Below are 18,874 nucleotides of genomic sequence, written 5' to 3' on the forward strand. Positions count from 1 at the left end.
CCATGGATCACACTCCCATGCTTCCGGCCTTTTGCTTGGTGGCACCAGTGGGGTGGGAGCTGGACACGGATATTGAGCGGGCATTACGCACAGAGCCCACTCCTCCCCAATGTCCAGCTGGGCGTCTGTACGTTCCGTCTGCTGTCCACGACCGTTTGATCTATTGGGCCCACATGTCACCCTCCTCTGGTCATCCTGGCATCGGTCGGACAGGAACGCTGTCTTAGTGGGAAGTACTGGTGGTCCACCTTGGCCAAGGACGTGAGGGTTTATGTTTCCTCCTGCTCGGTGTGCGCCCAGTGCAAGGCCCCTAGGCACCTGCCCAGAGAGAAGTTACAGCCCTTACCCGTTCCATAACGGCCGTGGTCGTACCTATCGGTGGCTTTCCTCACGGATTTTCCTCCAACACAGGGCAACACCACAATCCTGGTCGTGGTGTTTCGGTTCTCTAAGTCCTGCCGTCTTCTTCCTTTGCCCGGTCTCCCTACGGCCCTACAGACTGTGGAGGCCCTGTTTACACACGTCTTCCAGCACTACGTATATAGTGTCGGATCGAGATCCCCAGTTCACGTAAAGGGTCTTCAGGGCGTTCATGGAACGTCTGGGGGTCTCGGTCAGCCTTACCTCGGGTTTTCACCCCGAGAGTAACGAGCAGGTGGAGAGAGTAAACCAGGATGTGGGTTGGTTTCTGCGGTCTTATTGCCAGGGCCGGCACCTTGGCATTAGATCCAGATCGAGGCTCCTGCAGTTGACGAATGGTTTATGTGCTCAGAGGAGACCTGGGACGCCACTCATGTGCACCTGCAACGGGCCATGAGGCGTCAGAAGGCAAGTGCTGATCGCCACCGCAGTGAGGCCCCGGTGTTCTGGCTCTCGACCCGAAACCTGCCCCACCACCTGCCCTGCCGGAAGCTGGGTCCAGCGGTTTGTGGGTCCATTCAAAGTCCTGAGGAGACTGAACGAGGTTTGCTACAGGTTACAGCTTCCCCCAGATTACTGTATTAACCCCTCGTTCCATGTGTCTCTCCTCAGGCCGGTGGTGGCTGTTCCCATCCAGGAGTCTGAGGTGCGGGAGGTTCCTCCGCCCCCTCTGGACATCGAGGGGCCCCGGCGTATGTTGTTTGAGCCATACTGGACTCAGTATGGGGCCTTCAGTACTTCGTGGAGTGGGAGGGGTACGGTCTGGAGGAGAGGTGCTGGGTGCCGGTGGAGGACGTTTTGGACCCTTCATTGCTGTGGGATTTCCATCGTCCCCATCCGGATCGCCCTGCGCCTCTTCCTTCGGGTCGTCCCCGAGGTCGGTGTCAACACGCGGCTCGGGGGTACTGTCACAACTTCCGCCGAAGTCAGTCCCTCTCCTTGTTCAGGCGGCATTCGGCGGTCAACGTCACCTGCCTTCTAGCCATGGCCTATCCACTTTTCATTTTCCATTTGTATTATATTTGCTTTACACACCTGGTTTCAATTCCCCAATTATTGTGGTAAAGAATGGTAACGAACATCTAGCCACTCGAGAGCGCCCTTACCTGCTGATCTATATATTACGTCTCCGTGGTCTAGCATGGGTAGGATGGTCATTTGAATCAGGGATAGTTTGGCAGCTGAGGGGAAAGCGGAATGATTACGATCAAGTCAAGAATTGAACTTTAGCCTGCAGCTTTGATATGTGCTGAGAGAAGGACAGTGTACCATCTTGTCACGCCTGTTCCCGCTCCCCCTCTCTGGTGCTCGAGGGCGCCAGGCTGTTTTGTTCCCTGCATTGATGTCGTTAAACAACATAATAACTCTAAATCATTCAGGAATAAGCCAGCTATGAAGCTTAAGAAGTATTGAAAATGTATTATTTAGGGTATATTAAGTTATATTAAGCTATTATGCTTTACTCCACTCCAGCCGACGCTTTAAATTGCGCATTAGGCTCGTCCATGGAAACCACAGGAGGTTGGTGGCACCTTAATTGGGGAGAACGAAGTCATTTTTATGTGGTTGTTTACCTGCCATTTGGTTTCACTGGACATTTGGTTACACTGGACATTTGGTTTCACTGGACATTTGGTTTCACTGGCCATTTGGTTACACTGGCCATTTGACTCTGAACTTGATGGGCTGATAAAACCATGGTGTGCCAGTAAGGCTAGCCAATTAGATAAGTTAGTTAATGTTTAGAGACTGTTGTGTTGTGTTTTGCTGTGTTGGTATCTATTTCCCTTTGAGAGCAGGGCTGTAGCCTGGGTCAACATTTTATTGGTTGCTGATAAGAAACACGTGGTTGGCATTTATTACCCTCAGAGCACTTAAGAAGAAGAAAAGGGCCGTGTTTGAATACCCATACTAGCGTACACCATACTTAAACTGCATACTATGTACTCATCTTCGCATACTATTTAGCACGTACCATTTTGTATGCAGTATAGGGCCCTACAGTGGAGGTGTCATAATACCCATAAAAACTTGCGGTCAAACAGGGAAATGCAGGGAAATACGCCTTAGTTAACCCTTTAATTCCACCTCCCACACATGCGGTGACCTCACCTGGTTTAAATTATATTTTGAGAGACAATATCTCTCTCATCGTCACACATAGGTTTAGCTCCACTGTATTCACATCCGACCATACCTTTGTCTGTGCATTATGCCTTGAATCTATTATACCGCGCCCAGAAACCTGCGCCCAGTTCTCTTAGCCTTTAGCCGTACCCTTATCCTACTCCTCCTTTGTTCCTCTGGTGATGTAGAGGTTAATCCAGGCTCTGCAGTACCTAGCTCAACTCCCATTCCCCAGGCGCTCTCATTTGTTGACTTCTGTAACCGTAAAAGGTTTCATTCATGTTAACATTAGAAGCCTCCTCCCTAAGTTTGTTTTATTCACTGCCCTAGCACACTCTGCCAACCCGGATGTCCTAGGTGTGTCTGAATCCTGGCTTAGGAAGACCACCAAAACCCCTGAAATTTCCATCCCTAACTATAACATTTTCTGACAAGATAGAGCTCCTACTTATAAAATCCACATTTCCAGAAACAGGTCTCTCACCGTTGCCGATTGCTATAGACTACCTTCTGCGCTCAGCTGTGCCCTGGACGCTGTCGTGTCTTTGGCTATGCTGGATTAAGTGATAGGACATGCTATTCTATGAAATAATGTATCTGTAATTAATATTACATGATTAAGCTAATCAGGTAAATGTAATTAACTAGAAAGTCAGGGCACCATGAAATAATGTTTATAGAACTGTTATCTTCAGAATAAACTCTTAAAGACCTAGTAATCTTTTAGATCAGTGGAGTCAATATTTAATCGTCACTTTATTCAGTCTCATCTGAAAGTTGTAAATTCTTGGTTATCTTCACGAACCCTGGCTAACAAGTTGAATCAGCAATAAAAATGTGGTTTAATTATTTATTTACTAAATACCTAAATAACCACACAGAATTACATCTACACTGAATGGATCATACATTGATTACAAATTACGTCATAACGGAAAACGTCCCTAGCAGATGGAACAGATATGACGACTGGTTACACAAAGAAAAGGGGTTGGGTTTTGAATGAAAGAGCGGGAAGACTGAGGAACAAGGGGAGAAGCTATGCTATCATAAATACAGAATCTTATGCATTCTAAATAACACCCATTTGAAAAAGGAAAATTCAATAAATATTTACTCTGAGCTCGGTAGATTGGTCGTAGATAGAAGGCGGGGTGGTCCAGCATGGATCTCTGGTCCTCTGAAGAATGTCTAGTGGTGAACTGGAGCGTGGTAGAATGGATACTCTGTCCATCCTCTCCTAGCCCACATCTACAGTTGCTGCGCTAACGCAACAGCTAGGAGGTATCACTTCTTTTGTGAATAAGAGTTCAAATTTCATACCAAGTTGCCATACTTTAAGCTCATGCTATGTTCTGGCTGGTATAGTCGAAATTCATCCCTTCGGCATGTTGATCGTCATCTTCACGTTGAAATTCAATGCTAATTTCGTTCTTGTCGTTCAACCAGAGCTCACGCTGAGGTTGGCTTAGTTTTGTAGGTGACCTTGTCCTTTTTAACACGGGGACCGCAAGTCCTCACGTCCTGGGAACAGAAAGTTTAATATTTGTCAACGGGTTCATATAGTGGTGAAAGAAGGGCATGTTTCATTGTTTACAACCATTGTCTGTTCACTTGGGCCTCTGAGTGAGCAGAGTTTCTCTATGACAAACCGAAGCTAAAATTACATTTAATCTTTTCACAAATAGTTTCATATTTAAAAATTTTAATTGCACAACAATTCCATATGAATCTGATAACTAGAATGTGTAGACTTTCCAAGACACAGTTTATGTCGTCCTATCATCAGTAATAATGTCTCAGACGCCAACTGATCTGACATTATATTCAATAAGTACCAATGCATATTTTCAACTGGTTGGATTACCGAAATATGGTTCAGTTTCCCACCTTTTGATGTTACCAGACTCTCTATGTTAACAAAGGGATTTTCAATAGTCACATCAGTAGACTAGAGAGGAGAAAGGGGAAAGGAATTTATGGGGGTCATAAACCTCCCCCAACAGGACAACGTCATGACAACAACATATGTGAATTCGTTGCCCCCCATCTTTTTTCAGAGCTCATGCTGTTAGGAGACCTAAACTGGGACATGCTTAAAACTTCTTTGGGACTAGGGGGCAGTATTGAGTAGCTTGGATGAATAAGGTGCCCAGAGTAAACTGCCTGTTACTCAGGCCCAAAAGCTAGTATATGCATATTATTAATATATATGGATAGTAATGATGTCTGTGAGTATAACAGAACTCATATGGCAGGCAAAAACCTGAGAAGAAACACACTATATATATATTTTTCTATCGTGTAATTGACTGTATGTTTGTTTATTCCATCTTTGTGTTGCACTGCTTTGCTTTATCTTGGCCAGGTTTCAGTTGTAAATGAGAACTTGTCCTCAACTAGCCTATATGTTTAAATAAAGGTGAAATACATTTTTTTTTTTTTTATTAAATGGCAAGGTGCTGAAGCTCATTCGCTGGAAATTCAAATTGTAGAAAATAGCCCCACACAGCTTCCCGAAAACAGTCACTTTCAAGCTAGGAACTTTGTAGATAATTGAGGTAAAACAGTTGTTCTGCTCATAGATTATCCTCTCTGGGATAGGGGGCAGTATTTTCACATCCGGATGAAAGGCATGCCCAAAGTAACCTGCCTGCTACTCAGGCCCAGAAGCTAGGATATGTATATGTTTCTAAAACTGTTTCTAAAACTGTTTGAATAATGTCTGTGAGTATAACAGAACTGATTTGGCAGGCGAAACCCCGAGCACAGGTATTCTTTTTTTTTGGTCAACCTGTTTTCTATTAGCTTTCTATGGCAAGCCCGTTTTAATAGAAATATGCTTGCAGTTCCTATGGCTTCCACTAGATGTCAACAGTCTTTAGAAATTGGTTGATGTTTTTCCTTTGAGTAATGAAGAAGTAGCCCTTTCCTTTCTGGGTGTATAGCCATGGGGACTGTTTTGTTTGGGGTGCGGGACCTGAAGCTCGTTCCACTTTGATTTTATCCGCTTTTGAACACAGTTTATCCCGTCTAAAATGTTATCGATTATTTACCTTTTATAATACCTAAAGTTGGATTAGGAAAGTTGTTTGAAATGTTTGGACCAAGATTACAGGTAATTTATTAGATAACTTGTAGTCCTGTTGGGCAAGTTGGAACCGGTGTTTTTCTGAATCAAACGTGCCAAATCAATGGACATTTTGGGGATATAACAACAGAATTATTTGAACAAAATGACCTTTTATGATCCTGTCCTCAGATAATTGCATGGTTTGCTTTCGCCGTAAAGCCTTTTTGGAATCTGACACTGTGGCTGGATTAACAAGAAGTTAAGCGGTAAAAAAAAAAAAATACGTACTCAAGTTCTGTAGCGTTTCTTTAACTAAAACACAGCAAATAAAAATGTGCACAGAAACACATTTAGGGTCGGGAATACTAATCTAAATAAAAACTTGTTTTCGCTTTATCATTATGGGGTATTGTGATGTCATTATGGGGTATTGTGATGTCATTATGGGGTATTGTGATGTCATTATGGGGTATTGTGTGTAGATTGATGAGGGAAAATGTAATTTTATGCATTTTAGAATAAGGCTGTAACAACATCTGGAAAAGGGAAGTGGTCAGAGTACTTTAATATTGTACTCTGTGCATTACTCTTTATCAGTGTTTTGTTCTGGTTGTATCAGACATGAGTATCCTCGTAAAATTAATTTCCTCATTTCCGTCATAAAATGTTTGGCATGGAGCAGAAGTGGTTTGTTTATTCACGGGTATTAACTATGTGGCACTAAAGTGATTTAGGTCAGTGATTCTTAACCAGTGGGCCCAGGAACGCTACCCTGGAAGGCCTCGATGCATTTACAAGACTGGGATATCTTGCATTTTGAAATTGAAATGTGTCTTGCACATTTAACCCAACGCTTCTAAGTCAGAGAGGTGCGAGGAGCAGCCTTAATTCACATCTACGGCATCGGCACCCGGAGAGCAGTTGTTGTTGCGGGTTAACTGCCTTGCTCAGTGGCAGAAGTAACGTTTTCAAGTATAAGGTTAAAGTGAAGCAAATCAAAGTTACACCCACATTTTGTACATAAAACCGATCACAACTGATCAGAATTCCAAAGTCAGACATAATTGTTTTCAACAGAGCCTGCCTGTAGGAGCTGAACGTGCTGAATGCCCCACGTGTAGGGAATGCACGCTGATCGGTAATGCTTGCATGGCTAGCGGCTAATGTTAGCCAGCTCATGCTAGCTAGTGAGCTAGCATACGGACTCGGTAGCAGGGCAGGTTCTCTTAATGACATTGGTGATTGTGGGTAGTTCCGTAGTTATCTGAAAATAAGTTAATACATATTTAAAACCCCAAAACATATATATTTTTGGAGTAATATGTAACCTGATTGTGACTACAACTAATTACTAAGTCTTTGACCACACTGTTACTTTGGTGAGAGTAAAAACTCCTGCTTCTTACCCTGTGACCATCTAGGGCAGACAGTTGTTCAGAGTATATGACAGTTAGGGTCGGGGCTGGGGAAGCAGGGCTCCATCAGGATGGAGAGCACCACAAGTCTCCTCAGAGAGGGAGCTTCAATAGATTGTTTTATTCTTCCCCCTAATCGACATCGGACCCTTTTTGTTGAAGATGGATCATTAGGGGAAGGGGGGAGCAGGGCCGACAGGACAGGAAAGCCTGTGCAGATACATTGGAGGGCGGGTCACAGGAAGAGTGGTCACAGGTTGGGAGAACACAGGTAGAATGGGATCAGAGACCATAGAAGAAGTCAAGCACGTGGCCCTGGTCTAAGCTGCCTCTGGAGTATATGCATACTGCTGCAACACCAAGACCACCAGTCCCTGTCTTTTATTAAAGAGAGATAACACAGAGATAGACAAGCCTTTGCTGCAACACCAAGACCACCAGTCCCTGTCTTTTATTAAAGAGAGATAACACAGAGATAGACAAGCCTTTGCTGCAACACCAAGACCACCAGTCCCTGTCTTTTATTAAAGAGAGATAACACAGAGATAGACAAGCCTTTGCTGCAACACCAAGACCACCAGTCCCTGTCTTTTATTAAAGAGAGATAACACAGAGATAGACAAGCCTTTGCTGCAACACCAAGACCACCAGTCCCTGTCTTTTATTAAAGAGAGATAAAACAGAGATAGACAAGCCTTTGCTGCAACACCAAGACCACCAGTCCCTGTCTTTTATTAAAGAGAGATAACACAGAGATCGACAAGCCTTTGCTGCAACACCAAGACTACCAGTCCCTGGCACACTGTCTTTTATTAAAGAGAGATAACACCGAGATAGACAAGCCTTTGCTGCAACACCAATACCACCAGTCCCTGTCTTTTATTAAAGAGCGATAACACAGAGATAACTACACGAAAGGCATGTCTAAGGTCACTTTGTAGTTTGAGTTCAGGTTAAATATTGCTTTGCTACAATCTGATGACCCCAATTTATTGTTTCCCAGAAACTATATACAATAGTGATGATGTCATACTCCACATCACTGTCTGGAACACCCCCGTAGTCCTGGCAGGGTTTATAATGTCAGAAAAACAGAGAGATTGACAGTTCACATCATCAACCCATACAGGTAAGTTTACAAGTTTCTTAGGCAATTGATAGTATTCATGATAAGTTTAGTGGTCTCGTGCACTTTAAAACTAGACATGCAACCAAATCTGGAGTCTTTTAGAAGTGAAGTGTGCATTGAAGTTGTACACTACTGATTAACCTTTTACTGCAGTGGGTAAATCAGGGTCACACAAAGTGTTTCTTGGTAGTCTTAAATAAATCTACTTTGAAACCAAAGTATCCACCTCACACACATGGCTATGGGCTTAGAAATATAACACACCTGTACCATGTCAGATATAGAGGTGAAATGTATTCCATTTTGAGTTTGCTTCCCAATATTACACTTTATATACAGGTACATCACATAAGACTGAAATATAGCAAAACTGTTAGACATTTTAACATAAAAAAAAAAATATCTTATTAATTATGGAAAGTGTGAATAACATTTCAACCATGAAGGTCCTTTGACGGCAGGAAAGGGATACTGTTACATCATAGGGAATGTTGTGCTTCAAGAAATCTGTGGAATATATAGATTAAAAGAGGAGTCATAAAATTCTTTCCACATTTCTCTGTTTTGTTAGGAAAAGGTTTACATCTGGTTCTTTACAACCTCAAGGCATGACGAGCAGTAACATGGGTCATCCTCTGATAACGCCAGGCTTACTACTTCTAATGCTGATACCCGCCATCACAGCTGATAGCTCCGGTAAGGTTGAACAACATGCAATTGAGTAAGTGCATCTAGACAAGATTATCTCTGTTAACATCTGCAAATATATATACAGTATATGTATGGGATTTTGTTATATTTGATTTGACAATTCATTCAAAATACATTCTATGTTGCTCCAGGCAACAGATACACAAAATTGTTTAGGATACATACACAAAAAGTCAAGAGACTTGATTCTGTTGTGGTCTCCATATTATTGTTATTGTATTTTTTACTGTTCTGTTGCTGTACTGTCCCGTAGCGGTCTCTAACTCCTTGATATTAGCCATGGCTTTAACTCAAGGAAAATCAATAGTAGTTGTTTCCTTCACAGGTTCTGTCGTCACCAGCTGTGAGGCATGCCACCCTCATGCTACCTGTCTTGCCTCTCTACTCAACAATGAGGTAGAGGTTGAGTCTTCCTCATTCAAGTTAGTCACCTGCAACTGTAAACCAGGCTTTGTCGGCAACGGCATCACCTGCTACGACCTCAAGCTCTGCGCTGGCGGCTCCTGCTGTCGTCAAGGTTACAGCTGGTCAACGGAGTTAGGCTGTGTGGACAGTTGACGAGTGTTCCCTCCAGGATCCAACCCTGCAGCCCTCCTCAGGTCTGTGAGAACACCCCCGGATCCTTCAACTGCCTGGTGACCTCCTGAAGACGACCTCCACTCCAGTCCTGGCGACTCCCGTTCAGTGCAGTTTCAGTGCGGGGGGAGACAGTGTCCAGTGGGAGAGGACTGTATCAGTGTTGGTGGAACATCCCTCTGTGCAGACCCCTGCCAGCACTACACTGTACTGAATGACGACTGGCGTTCCACCAACAACACTGAATTAGTTTACTACTACTGCGACCAGAGGATCAACTGGCAGGGCTGGTATCGCCTGTTCCTTGGGGACACCAGTGTTCAGATGCCAGAGAGGTGTGTGGAGAAGTACATGTGTGGAACCGCTGCGCCCATGTGGCTCACAGAACCTCATCCCCAGCTGTTAGACGGGGTGGTTCAGAGGGGTGTCTGTGGACACTGGTTCTCAGAATGCTGCCATTTTAGAGAAAATCCCATCCATGTTAAAGCCTGCTATGGAAACTACTATGTCTACCAGTTTGTCCCTACAACAATATGCAACTTGGCCTACTGTGCAGGTATAGTACAATGCTCGTCTCTGATTCTTAAGGACGGCAAGAATATTTAAGATGTCTGGAATGCACTCCAATTAGTCACATCAAATCTATTACCCCTCTCCCTCCTGTCCTTCTAGATGTCAACACCAAGGTGTGTTCTACATGTGGAGTGTTTGACGCCTGTGTGAGTGATGATAAGATCAACTGGAGGTGTGAGAGGAAAGGTGAGTGTTAAAGAAAAACTAAATAAAGATCATTATAAATGTAAATATTGTCCCAACAGAGACACCACAGCAAAGATCAAAAGTGAATCCATATATCTTTGTTTTGTAACATTCTGTGTTTTAGCTCTGGAGCTGGTCTGTGGGCGGAACTTCATACAGGTGGGTCTTCAGATGGTTCACCTGGAGGCCGGACGTCTGGATGCTTCCTCTGGTCACCTGGCCGACCCCAGTTGCTCCGCCCACCAGGAGGCTAACGGCACGGTGTGGTACCAGGTGGAGCGAAGGGAGGGACGCTGTGGAAACACTCTGGAGGTGAGAACACGTTACCTCAGTTTGTCCCAAAAATGGATGCACTGGAGGAGTAACTGCCATGCATGTATTACATCTATCTTATGACCTTTTTTTGTCTTTTCTCCAGACCAACAGCACCCATGCTGTCTACTCCAACAGCCTATTTGTTTACCCATTAAATTCAAGAAACGTCTCTCTCTCCCAACCCCTGAGCATTCCATTCTCCTGTGCCTATCCCCTGGAGACAGAGAGCAGCCTGGATGTGGCCATCAAACCCTACCTGCTGTGAGAAATAGGATTGAGTCTTTTTGTAGGCCTACTCCTCCCAAACTGTTTGTTTTTCATTTCCTCATCATCATCATCTAACTTCATCATCAACTCAAGCTGTCATGATGAGCTACATTTAGTCTTATCATTCCATGACAGATCTGACTTCCAAACATCAGTAACAAGGATGAGTCTGTCTCATATCTGGTTGCTTCATGTTCACCTCTCGACAGGACGGAGGGTGGAGCTTCAGGTTTAGGTGCCAAGGCCGAATCCTTCATGTCTCTGTATCGAAACGGCCAACTTCACAGAGGCGTACCCACCTGGAGAAGTCCTCCTGCCAGTGGGCTCTGCCTTGCACGTGGGCGTGTCCGTAGACGAGACATACGACCAGTTGGTGGTGGTGCTGGAGAATTGCTACGCGACTCACACCCCCAATTTTGATGATCTTATGCGATACGTCCTTATTCAGAACAGGTCTGTCTGTCTTGAGTTGTGTACCATTTACTAAAACTGTTTTTCTGTATGAATATTTCAATATTTATTTCCCAGCAGCACCCTGCGTCCCACTGCTGGCTGGCTTCTGAAGCTAAACAGGGTTGGTTCTGGTCAGTCCCTGGATGGGAGACCAGATGCTGCTGGAAGTGGTGTTGGAGGGCCAGTACGAGGCACCCTTTCCTCTGGTCAAAAAAAAAATATCCCAATGCCCCAGGGCAGTGATTGGGGACATTGCCCTGTGTGATGTGCTGTCTTTTTGATGGGACGTTAAACAGGTGTCCTGACTCTCTGTGGTCACTAAATATCCCATGGGACTTATTGTAAGAGTAGGGGTGGTAACCCCGGTGTCCTGGCTAAATTCGTCAGGTCGTTGCTGTAAATGAGAATGTGTTCTCAGTCAACTTACCTGGTTAAATACATAAAATACTAATTGTATTCATACCCTTTGACTTATTCCACATTTTGTGTTACAGCCTGAATTCAAAATGGATTAAATAGGTATTTGTTTCACCCATCTACACACAATAACACAGAATGACGAAGTGAAAATGTGGTGTTTTTCTGTGCACATTTATTGATACTGAAATACAGAAATATCTAATTTACCCCCTTGAGTAAATACATGTTCGACTCACCTTTGGCAATGATTACACCGGTGAGTTTTTCCGGGTAAGTCTCTAAGGGCCTTGCATCATGGATTGTACAATATTGACACATTATTATTTTAAAAATCCTTATTTTAAAAAGTCCTTCTTCAGGCTCTGTCAGGTTGGTTGTTGATCATTGCTAGACAAGTCTTGCCATAGATTTTCAAGCTGATTTAAGTCAAAACTGTAACTAGGCCACTCAGGAACATTCAATGTCATCTTGGTAAGCAACTCCACTGTAGATTTGGCTTTGTGTTTTATGTTATTGTCCTGCTGAAAGGTGAATTTGTCTCCCAGTGTCTGGTGGAAAACAGACTGAACCAGGTTTTCCTCTATGATTTTGCCTGTGTTTAGCTCTATTCCGTTTCTGTTTATCCTAAAAAACTCCCCAGTCCTTGCCGATGACAATCATACTCATAACATGATGCAGCCACCACCATGCTTGAAAATATGACGAGTGGGTCTCAGTGATGTGTTGTGTTGGATTTGCCCCAAACATAACAAGTTGTATTCAGGACGTAAAGTTCATTTCTTTGCCAAATGTTTTGCAGTTTTACTTTAGTGCCTTATTGCAAACAGATTGTATGTTTTGGAATATTTGTATTCTGTACAGGATTCCTTATTTTCACTCTGTGATTTAGGTTAGGATTGTGGAGTATCTACAATGTTCTTGATCCACGCATCATTTTCTTCCATCACAGCCACTAAACTAACTCTAACTGTTTTAAAGTCACCATTGGCCTCATGATGAAATCCCTGAGCAGTTTCCTTCCTCTCCGGCAACTGAGGAAGGATGCCTGTATCTTTGTAGTGACTGGGTGTATTAATACACCATCTAAAGTGTAAATAATAACTTCACAATGCTCAAAGGGATATAACTTGATAAGTAGATTTTTACTCTTGAATTTATGAAGGCTTGTCATAACAAAGTGGTTGAACACTTATTGACTCAATACATTTTAGCTTAACATTTTAACGAATTTGTAAACATTTAAAATATATATATTTCCACTTTGACATTATGGGGTATTGTGTGTAGGCCAGAGAAACACAATCACAGTTTTATCCATTTTAAATTCAGGCTGTAACACAACAACATATGGAAAAAGTCAAGGGGTGTGAATACTTTCTGAAGGCATTGTATTTAATAGAGTTTTTCTATGCTCTGTGTGAAATGATTCTGTCACAGGTGTCCTAGCGACCATCATCAGGTGAGGGTGGAGGAGAGTGGCTCGTCTCTCAGGGCTCGCTTCTCTGCTCTGCTGTTCCTGTACCAGGGGGACTACCGGGACGTCTTCCTGCACTGCAGACTCAGCCTGTGTGACCAGAGGAGCTCCTCCTGCACTCCGGTTAGACCTCAACTCATCCACAGTCTCCCTCTCTCTAGTCCTACTGAGTGTCTCCCTGATGTCTCCCTGGTGTCTCCCTGGTGTTTTTGCCTCAGTGTCTGGTGTCTCCCTGGTGTTTCTGCCTCAGTGTCTGGTGTCTCCCTGGTGTTTCTGCCTCAGTGTCTTGTGTCTCCCTGGTGTTTCTGCCTCAGTGTCTGGTGTCTCCCTGGTGTTTCTGCCTCAGTGTCTGATGTCTCCCTGGTGTTTCTGCCTCAGTGTCTGGTGTCTCCCTGGTGTTTCTGCCTCAGTGTCTTGTGTCTCCCTGGTGTTTCTGTCTCAGTGTCTGGTGTCTCCCTGGTGTTTCTGCCTCAGTGTCTGGTGTCTCCCTGGTGTTTCTGCCTCAGTGTCTGGTGTCTCCCTGGTGTTTCTGCATCAGGGTCTGGTGTCTCCCTGTTCTGCTTCAGGGTCTGGTGTCTCCCTGGTGTTTCTGCATCAGTGTCTGGTCTCTCCCTGGTGTTTCTGCATCATTGTCTGGTCTCTCCCTGGTGTATCTGCATCATTGTCTGGTGTCTCCCTGGTCTCTCTCCTCAAGGTCAGTTCTCTCTGACTGTCTTTGGTCTCTCTCCTCAAGGTAAGTTCTCTCTGACTGTCTTTGGTCTCTCTCCTCAAGGTCAGTTCTCTCTGACTGTCTTTGGTCTCTCTCCTCAGAACTGTGGTAGAAGAATATCACGCTCTGTCTCCACCTCGGCCTCCCAAAAGCCCCTTACCATCGGACCAATCACCTGTGAGTATTTTTGATATCATCATACTCACCTCACAGTAACTTGTGAGCAGTCAGACACACACATACACACACCCCCCTCACTAGTAACCTTCTCTTTGCACTGTTTGTCTTCTAGGGACCAAAGGGCCAGAGTGAACCAAACAGCACTGCAATGGGACTGCAGAAAACATCTGTATCTTAACGATTATTAGATAATAAAGTGAAACTTTACTATTATATCAGTCTTGTGTCATTATATCAATGTATGTTCTCTGTTATCTCTTGGTCTGGTCTGTTGGCGAAGCAGAGTTAGGGTTACAGATGTTAAATCTTAATTTGATCACCTTGTTGTTGCAGGAAATGCAAATGTCTAGTGTATTCAAAGTTTAAAAAGGCATCTAAGTTTGTAATTTCCACTTGAACATTTCAGACTTAATTTGCTCTAACTAAAACAATATCAACCCCTACAAAAATGTCCATTTAAATATAAGCCACACAATAATTAATATTTCCTGTTGCTGCGGGATTATTTTCCTGCTGTGAGAAACTGGTCAAATTAATATACAACACCTGTAAACAGAGAATCTGATATAATTGAATCTTGTCTTTTCTTTTCTTTATTATTTTCTACTTATTGTTTCTGTAATGTGCTCTGTGTGTAGAGGAGTCAGGCGCAGGACAGCAGATGTGAGTAAATAAACGTAATTTACTCAAAATAGACAAATATAATACAATAAAGTGAGCCCACATAACGGACCGTCTTACGTACAAACAATTACTCACAAACAAACATGGGGGGAACAGAGGGTTAAACAATGAACAAGTAATTAGGGGATTGAAACCAGGTGTGTAAGACGAAACAAATGGAAAATTAAAAGTGGATCAGCGGTGGCTAGAAGGCAGGTGACGTCGACCGCCGAACGCCTCCCGAACAAGGAGAAAGCGGTGGCTAGAAGGCAGGTGACGTCGACCGCCGAACGCCTCCCGAACAAGGAGAAAGCGGTGGCTAGAAGGCAGGTGACGTCGACCGCCAAACGCCTCCCGAACAAGGAGAAAGCGGTGGCTAGAAGGCAGGTGACGTCGACCGCCGAACGCCTCCCGAACAAGGAGAAAGCGGTGGCTAGAAGGCAGGTGACGTCGACCGCCGAACGCCTCCCGAACAAGGAGAAAGCGGTGGCTAGAAGGCAGGTGACGTCGACCGCCGAACGCCTCCCGAACAAGGAGAAAGCGGTGGCTAGAAGGCAGGTGACGTCGACCGCCGAACGCCTCCCGAACAAGGAGAGAGCGGTGGCTAGAAGGCAGGTGACGTCGACCGCCGAACGCCTCCCGAACAAGGAGAAAGGGGTGGCTAGAAGGCAGGTGACGCCGACCGCCGAACGCCTCCCGAACAAGGAGGGGGACCGTGACAGTTCCACACTTAACTTGACTGAACAACAGGACCTAAATCATTGAGAGGTTGCTTCCTTCTTCATCAAGTAGACTTCATGATATGATCATATTTGGTTTTAGGCTCGTTGCTAAGGTGTTGTGTATGTTATTTACTAAGGCTTAATGTTATTTGTATTCCTTTATGGAGACATTTTTTGATGGAGACATTTTTTTTAAGCATATGCCAACTTCATACTCATGGATTCTCAGGGACTCTACACATTAAATACCAAGCTCTCAAATTGTTCAGGCATGTAGAAGTGACTTAACACTAAAACCAAATAACAAAACATGCTGTATCGTCTATAAGCCATAGAGAGAGGGATCATGCCTGTGGAACACTATGGCTCCGTTTCAAATGGCACCCTATTCCCTAATTATGGCACCCTATTCCCTACTTATGGCACCCTATTCCCTACTTATGGCACCCTATTCCCTACTTATGGCACCCTATTCCCTAATTATGGCACCCTATTCCCTAATTATGGCACCCTATTCCCTAATTATGGCACCCTATTCCCTACTTATGGCACCCTATTCCCTACTTATGGCACCCTATTCCCTACTTATGGCACCCTATTCCCTACTTATGGCACCCTATTCCCTACTTATGGCACCCTATTCCCTACTTATGGCACCCTATTCCCTATTTAGTGCACTACTTTTGACCATCTTAGTAAACAAAAGTAGTGCACTATATAGGGAATAGGGTGCCATTTGAGTCTGTGTTTAGATGAGTGGGAACAGTTCACCTTTCCCTCAGTGTGAATAGTTGATATGATGTCATCATGGTGACAACTGGCTATTGTTGGTCATCTAGAGCAAAGAGAAAAGGGTTTGGAATACGACAAAGGGATCAGGTCAGGTCTTTTGTTGTTATTAATCCGCTGATTCAGCGTGACTAAAGCGTGACTTGAAACAGGCATATCTATAATACAAACAGAAGACAAAAAACGTAAAGATAAAGGGAACAATGTCAAGAACACTTAGAGGTAGCCTATCTGTCAGCACGGCACAGTTGAAACAGGCATATCTATATCACAAACAGAAGACAAAAAAAACTGATTGATAAAAATGGGACAATGGTTATCAAGCTAGGGTGTATCCGAAAGCATGGCCAGGTCAAAACAAGCATATATACACTGCTCAAAAAAATAAAGGGAACACTTAAACAACACAATGTAACTCCAAGTCAATCACACTTCTGTGAAAACAAACTGTCCACTTAGGAAGCAACACTGATTGACAATAAATTTCACATGCTGTTGTGCAAATGGAATAGACAACAGGTGGAAATTATAGGCAATTAGCAAGACATCCCCCAATAAAGGAGTGGTTCTGCAGGTGGGGACCACAGACCACTTCTCAGTTCCTATGCTTCCTGGCTGATGTTTTGGTCACTTTTGAATGCTGGCGGTGCTTTCACTCTAGTGGTAGCATGCGACGGAGTCTACAACCCACACAAGTGGCTCAGGTAGTGCAGCTCATCCAGGATGGCACATCAATGCGAGCTGTGGCAAGAAGGTTTGCTGTGTCTGTCAGCGTAGTGTCCAGAGCATGGAGGCGCTACCAGGAGACAGGCCAGTACATCAGGAGACGTGGAGGAGGCCGTAGGAGGGCAACAACCCAGCAGCAGGACCGCTACCTCCGCCTTTGTGCAAGGAGGAGCAGGAGGAGCACTGCCAGAGCCCTGCAAAATGACCTCCAGCAGGCCACAAATGTGCATGTGTCTGCTCAAACGGTCAAAACAGACTCCATGAGGGTGGAATGAGGGCCCGACGTCCACAGGTGGGGGTTGTGCTTACAGCCCAACACCATGCAGGACGTTTTTCATTTGCCAGAGAACACCAAGATTGGCAAATTTGCCACTGGCGGCCTGTGCTCTTCACAGATGAAAGCAGGTTCACACTGAGCACATGTGACAGACATGACAGTCTGGAGACGCCGTGTAGAACGTTCTGCTGCCTGCAACATCCTCCAGCATGACCGGTTTGGTGGTGGGTCAGTCATGGTGTGGGGTGGCATTTCTTTGGGGGGCCGCACAGCCCTCCATGTGCTCGCCAGAGGTAGCCTGACTGCCATTAGGTACCGAGATGAGATCTTCAGACCCCTTGTGAGACCATATGCTGGTGCGGTTGGCCCTGGGTTCCTCCTAATGCAAGACAATGCTAGACCTCATGAGGCTGGAGTGTGTCAGCAGTTCCTGCAAGAGGAAGGCATTGATGCTATGGACTGGCCCGCCCGTTCCCCAGACCTGAATCCAATTGAGCACATCTGGGACATCATGTCTCGCTCCATCCACCAACGCCACGTTGCACCACAGAGTTGGAGGATGCTTTAGTCCAGGTCTGGGAGGAGATCTCTCAGGAGACCATCCACCACCTCATTAGGAGCATGCCCAGGCGTTGTAGGGAGGTTATACAGGCACGTGGAGGCCACACACACTACTGAGCCTCTTTCTGACTTGTTTTAAGGACATTACATCAAAGTTGGATCATTCTGTAGTGGATTTTTCCACTTTAATTTTGAGTGTGACTCCAAATCCAGACCTCCATGGGTTGATAAATTTGATTTCCATTGATAATTTTTGTGTGATTTTGTTGTCAGCACATTCAACTATGTAAAGAAAAAAGTATTTAATAAGAATATTTCATTCATTCAGATCTAGGATGTGTTATTTTAGTGTTCCCTAGTGTTCCCATTTTTTGGAGCAGTGTATATAGTACATACAAATGACAGAAAACAGATTGAAATACTGCACAGTTGAAACAGACATCTACAGTGCAAACATAAGACAAATAAACTGATTGAATAACTGATGGAAGAAGGGTGGAAATGACATTAAAACAAGGGTGTTGGCCAATAGCACCAGCAACCCACGACACATTGTCTTTATAACAGAGCCCGAGAGGTAAGAAGTCAGCCAAATGTTAAGTGGTTCTCTGGGATATTGTGAGGCATTATTTACCTCGTTAATCATACAGTGTTGACCTAATGCCACCACCCACCAGCCACCAGCCACCAGCCACCAGCCACCCAGCCACCACCCACCACCCACCAGCCACCTAGCCACCACCCACCAGCCACCACCCACCCACCAGCCACCCACCACCCACCAGCCACCACCCACCAGCCACCAGCCACCAGCCACCAGCCACCAGCCACCAGCCACCCACCCACCCAGCCACCACCCACCAGCCACCTAGCCACCACCCACCAGCCACCACCCACCACCCACCACCCACCACCCACCACCCACCACCCACCACCCACCAGCCACCAGCCACCAGCCACCAGCCACCAGCCACCAGCCACCAGCCACCAGCCACCACCCACCAGCCACCACCCACCACCCACCACCCACCAGCCACCAGCCACCAGCCACCAACCACCAGCCACCAGCCACCAGCCACCAGCCACCACCCACCAGCCACCAGCCACC

At 45.0% G+C, this 18,874-nt stretch overlaps 1 protein-coding gene across 2 annotated transcripts; it reads left to right on the forward strand.

Moving 5' to 3' along the window:
- The first annotated feature begins 8,071 nt into the window (after nucleotides 1-8,071).
- Nucleotides 8,072-14,241, forward strand: LOC109884036 (uromodulin). Of its 2 annotated transcripts, none has more exons than XM_031810983.1 (10): nucleotides 8,072-8,164; nucleotides 8,736-8,885; nucleotides 9,201-10,007; nucleotides 10,124-10,210; nucleotides 10,335-10,522; nucleotides 10,629-10,786; nucleotides 11,002-11,245; nucleotides 13,103-13,262; nucleotides 13,950-14,025; nucleotides 14,141-14,241. In XM_031810983.1, the coding sequence occupies exons 3-7, from the start codon at nucleotides 9,776-9,778 to the stop codon at nucleotides 11,210-11,212; spliced, it is 876 nt and encodes a 291-aa protein (XP_031666843.1). In that variant the 5' UTR covers nucleotides 8,072-8,164; nucleotides 8,736-8,885; nucleotides 9,201-9,775; the 3' UTR covers nucleotides 11,213-11,245; nucleotides 13,103-13,262; nucleotides 13,950-14,025; nucleotides 14,141-14,241. The 2 variants fall into 2 exon arrangements, with proteins under 2 accessions (XP_031666843.1, XP_020331630.2); XM_020476041.2 differs by having other exon boundaries at nucleotides 8,736-8,860.
- Nucleotides 14,242-18,874: the final 4,633 nt, after the last annotated feature.

This window comes from Oncorhynchus kisutch, unplaced genomic scaffold (assembly GCF_002021735.2).
Source record: "Oncorhynchus kisutch isolate 150728-3 unplaced genomic scaffold, Okis_V2 Okis01b-Okis20b_hom, whole genome shotgun sequence".
Taxonomy (NCBI): domain Eukaryota; kingdom Metazoa; phylum Chordata; class Actinopteri; order Salmoniformes; family Salmonidae; genus Oncorhynchus; species Oncorhynchus kisutch.

Excerpts from the sequence above, each read along its gene's own strand:
- LOC109884036 (XM_031810983.1), top strand. The coding sequence starts at position 9,776 with ATGCCAGAGAGGTGTGTGGAGAAGTACATGTGTGGAACCGCTGCGCCC. Across the intron at positions 10,008-10,123 it reads CAACTTGGCCTACTGTGCAG|ATGTCAACACCAAGGTGTGT; the intron begins GTATAGTACAAT and ends CTGTCCTTCTAG. Across the intron at positions 10,523-10,628 it reads GCTGTGGAAACACTCTGGAG|ACCAACAGCACCCATGCTGT; the intron begins GTGAGAACACGT and ends TCTTTTCTCCAG.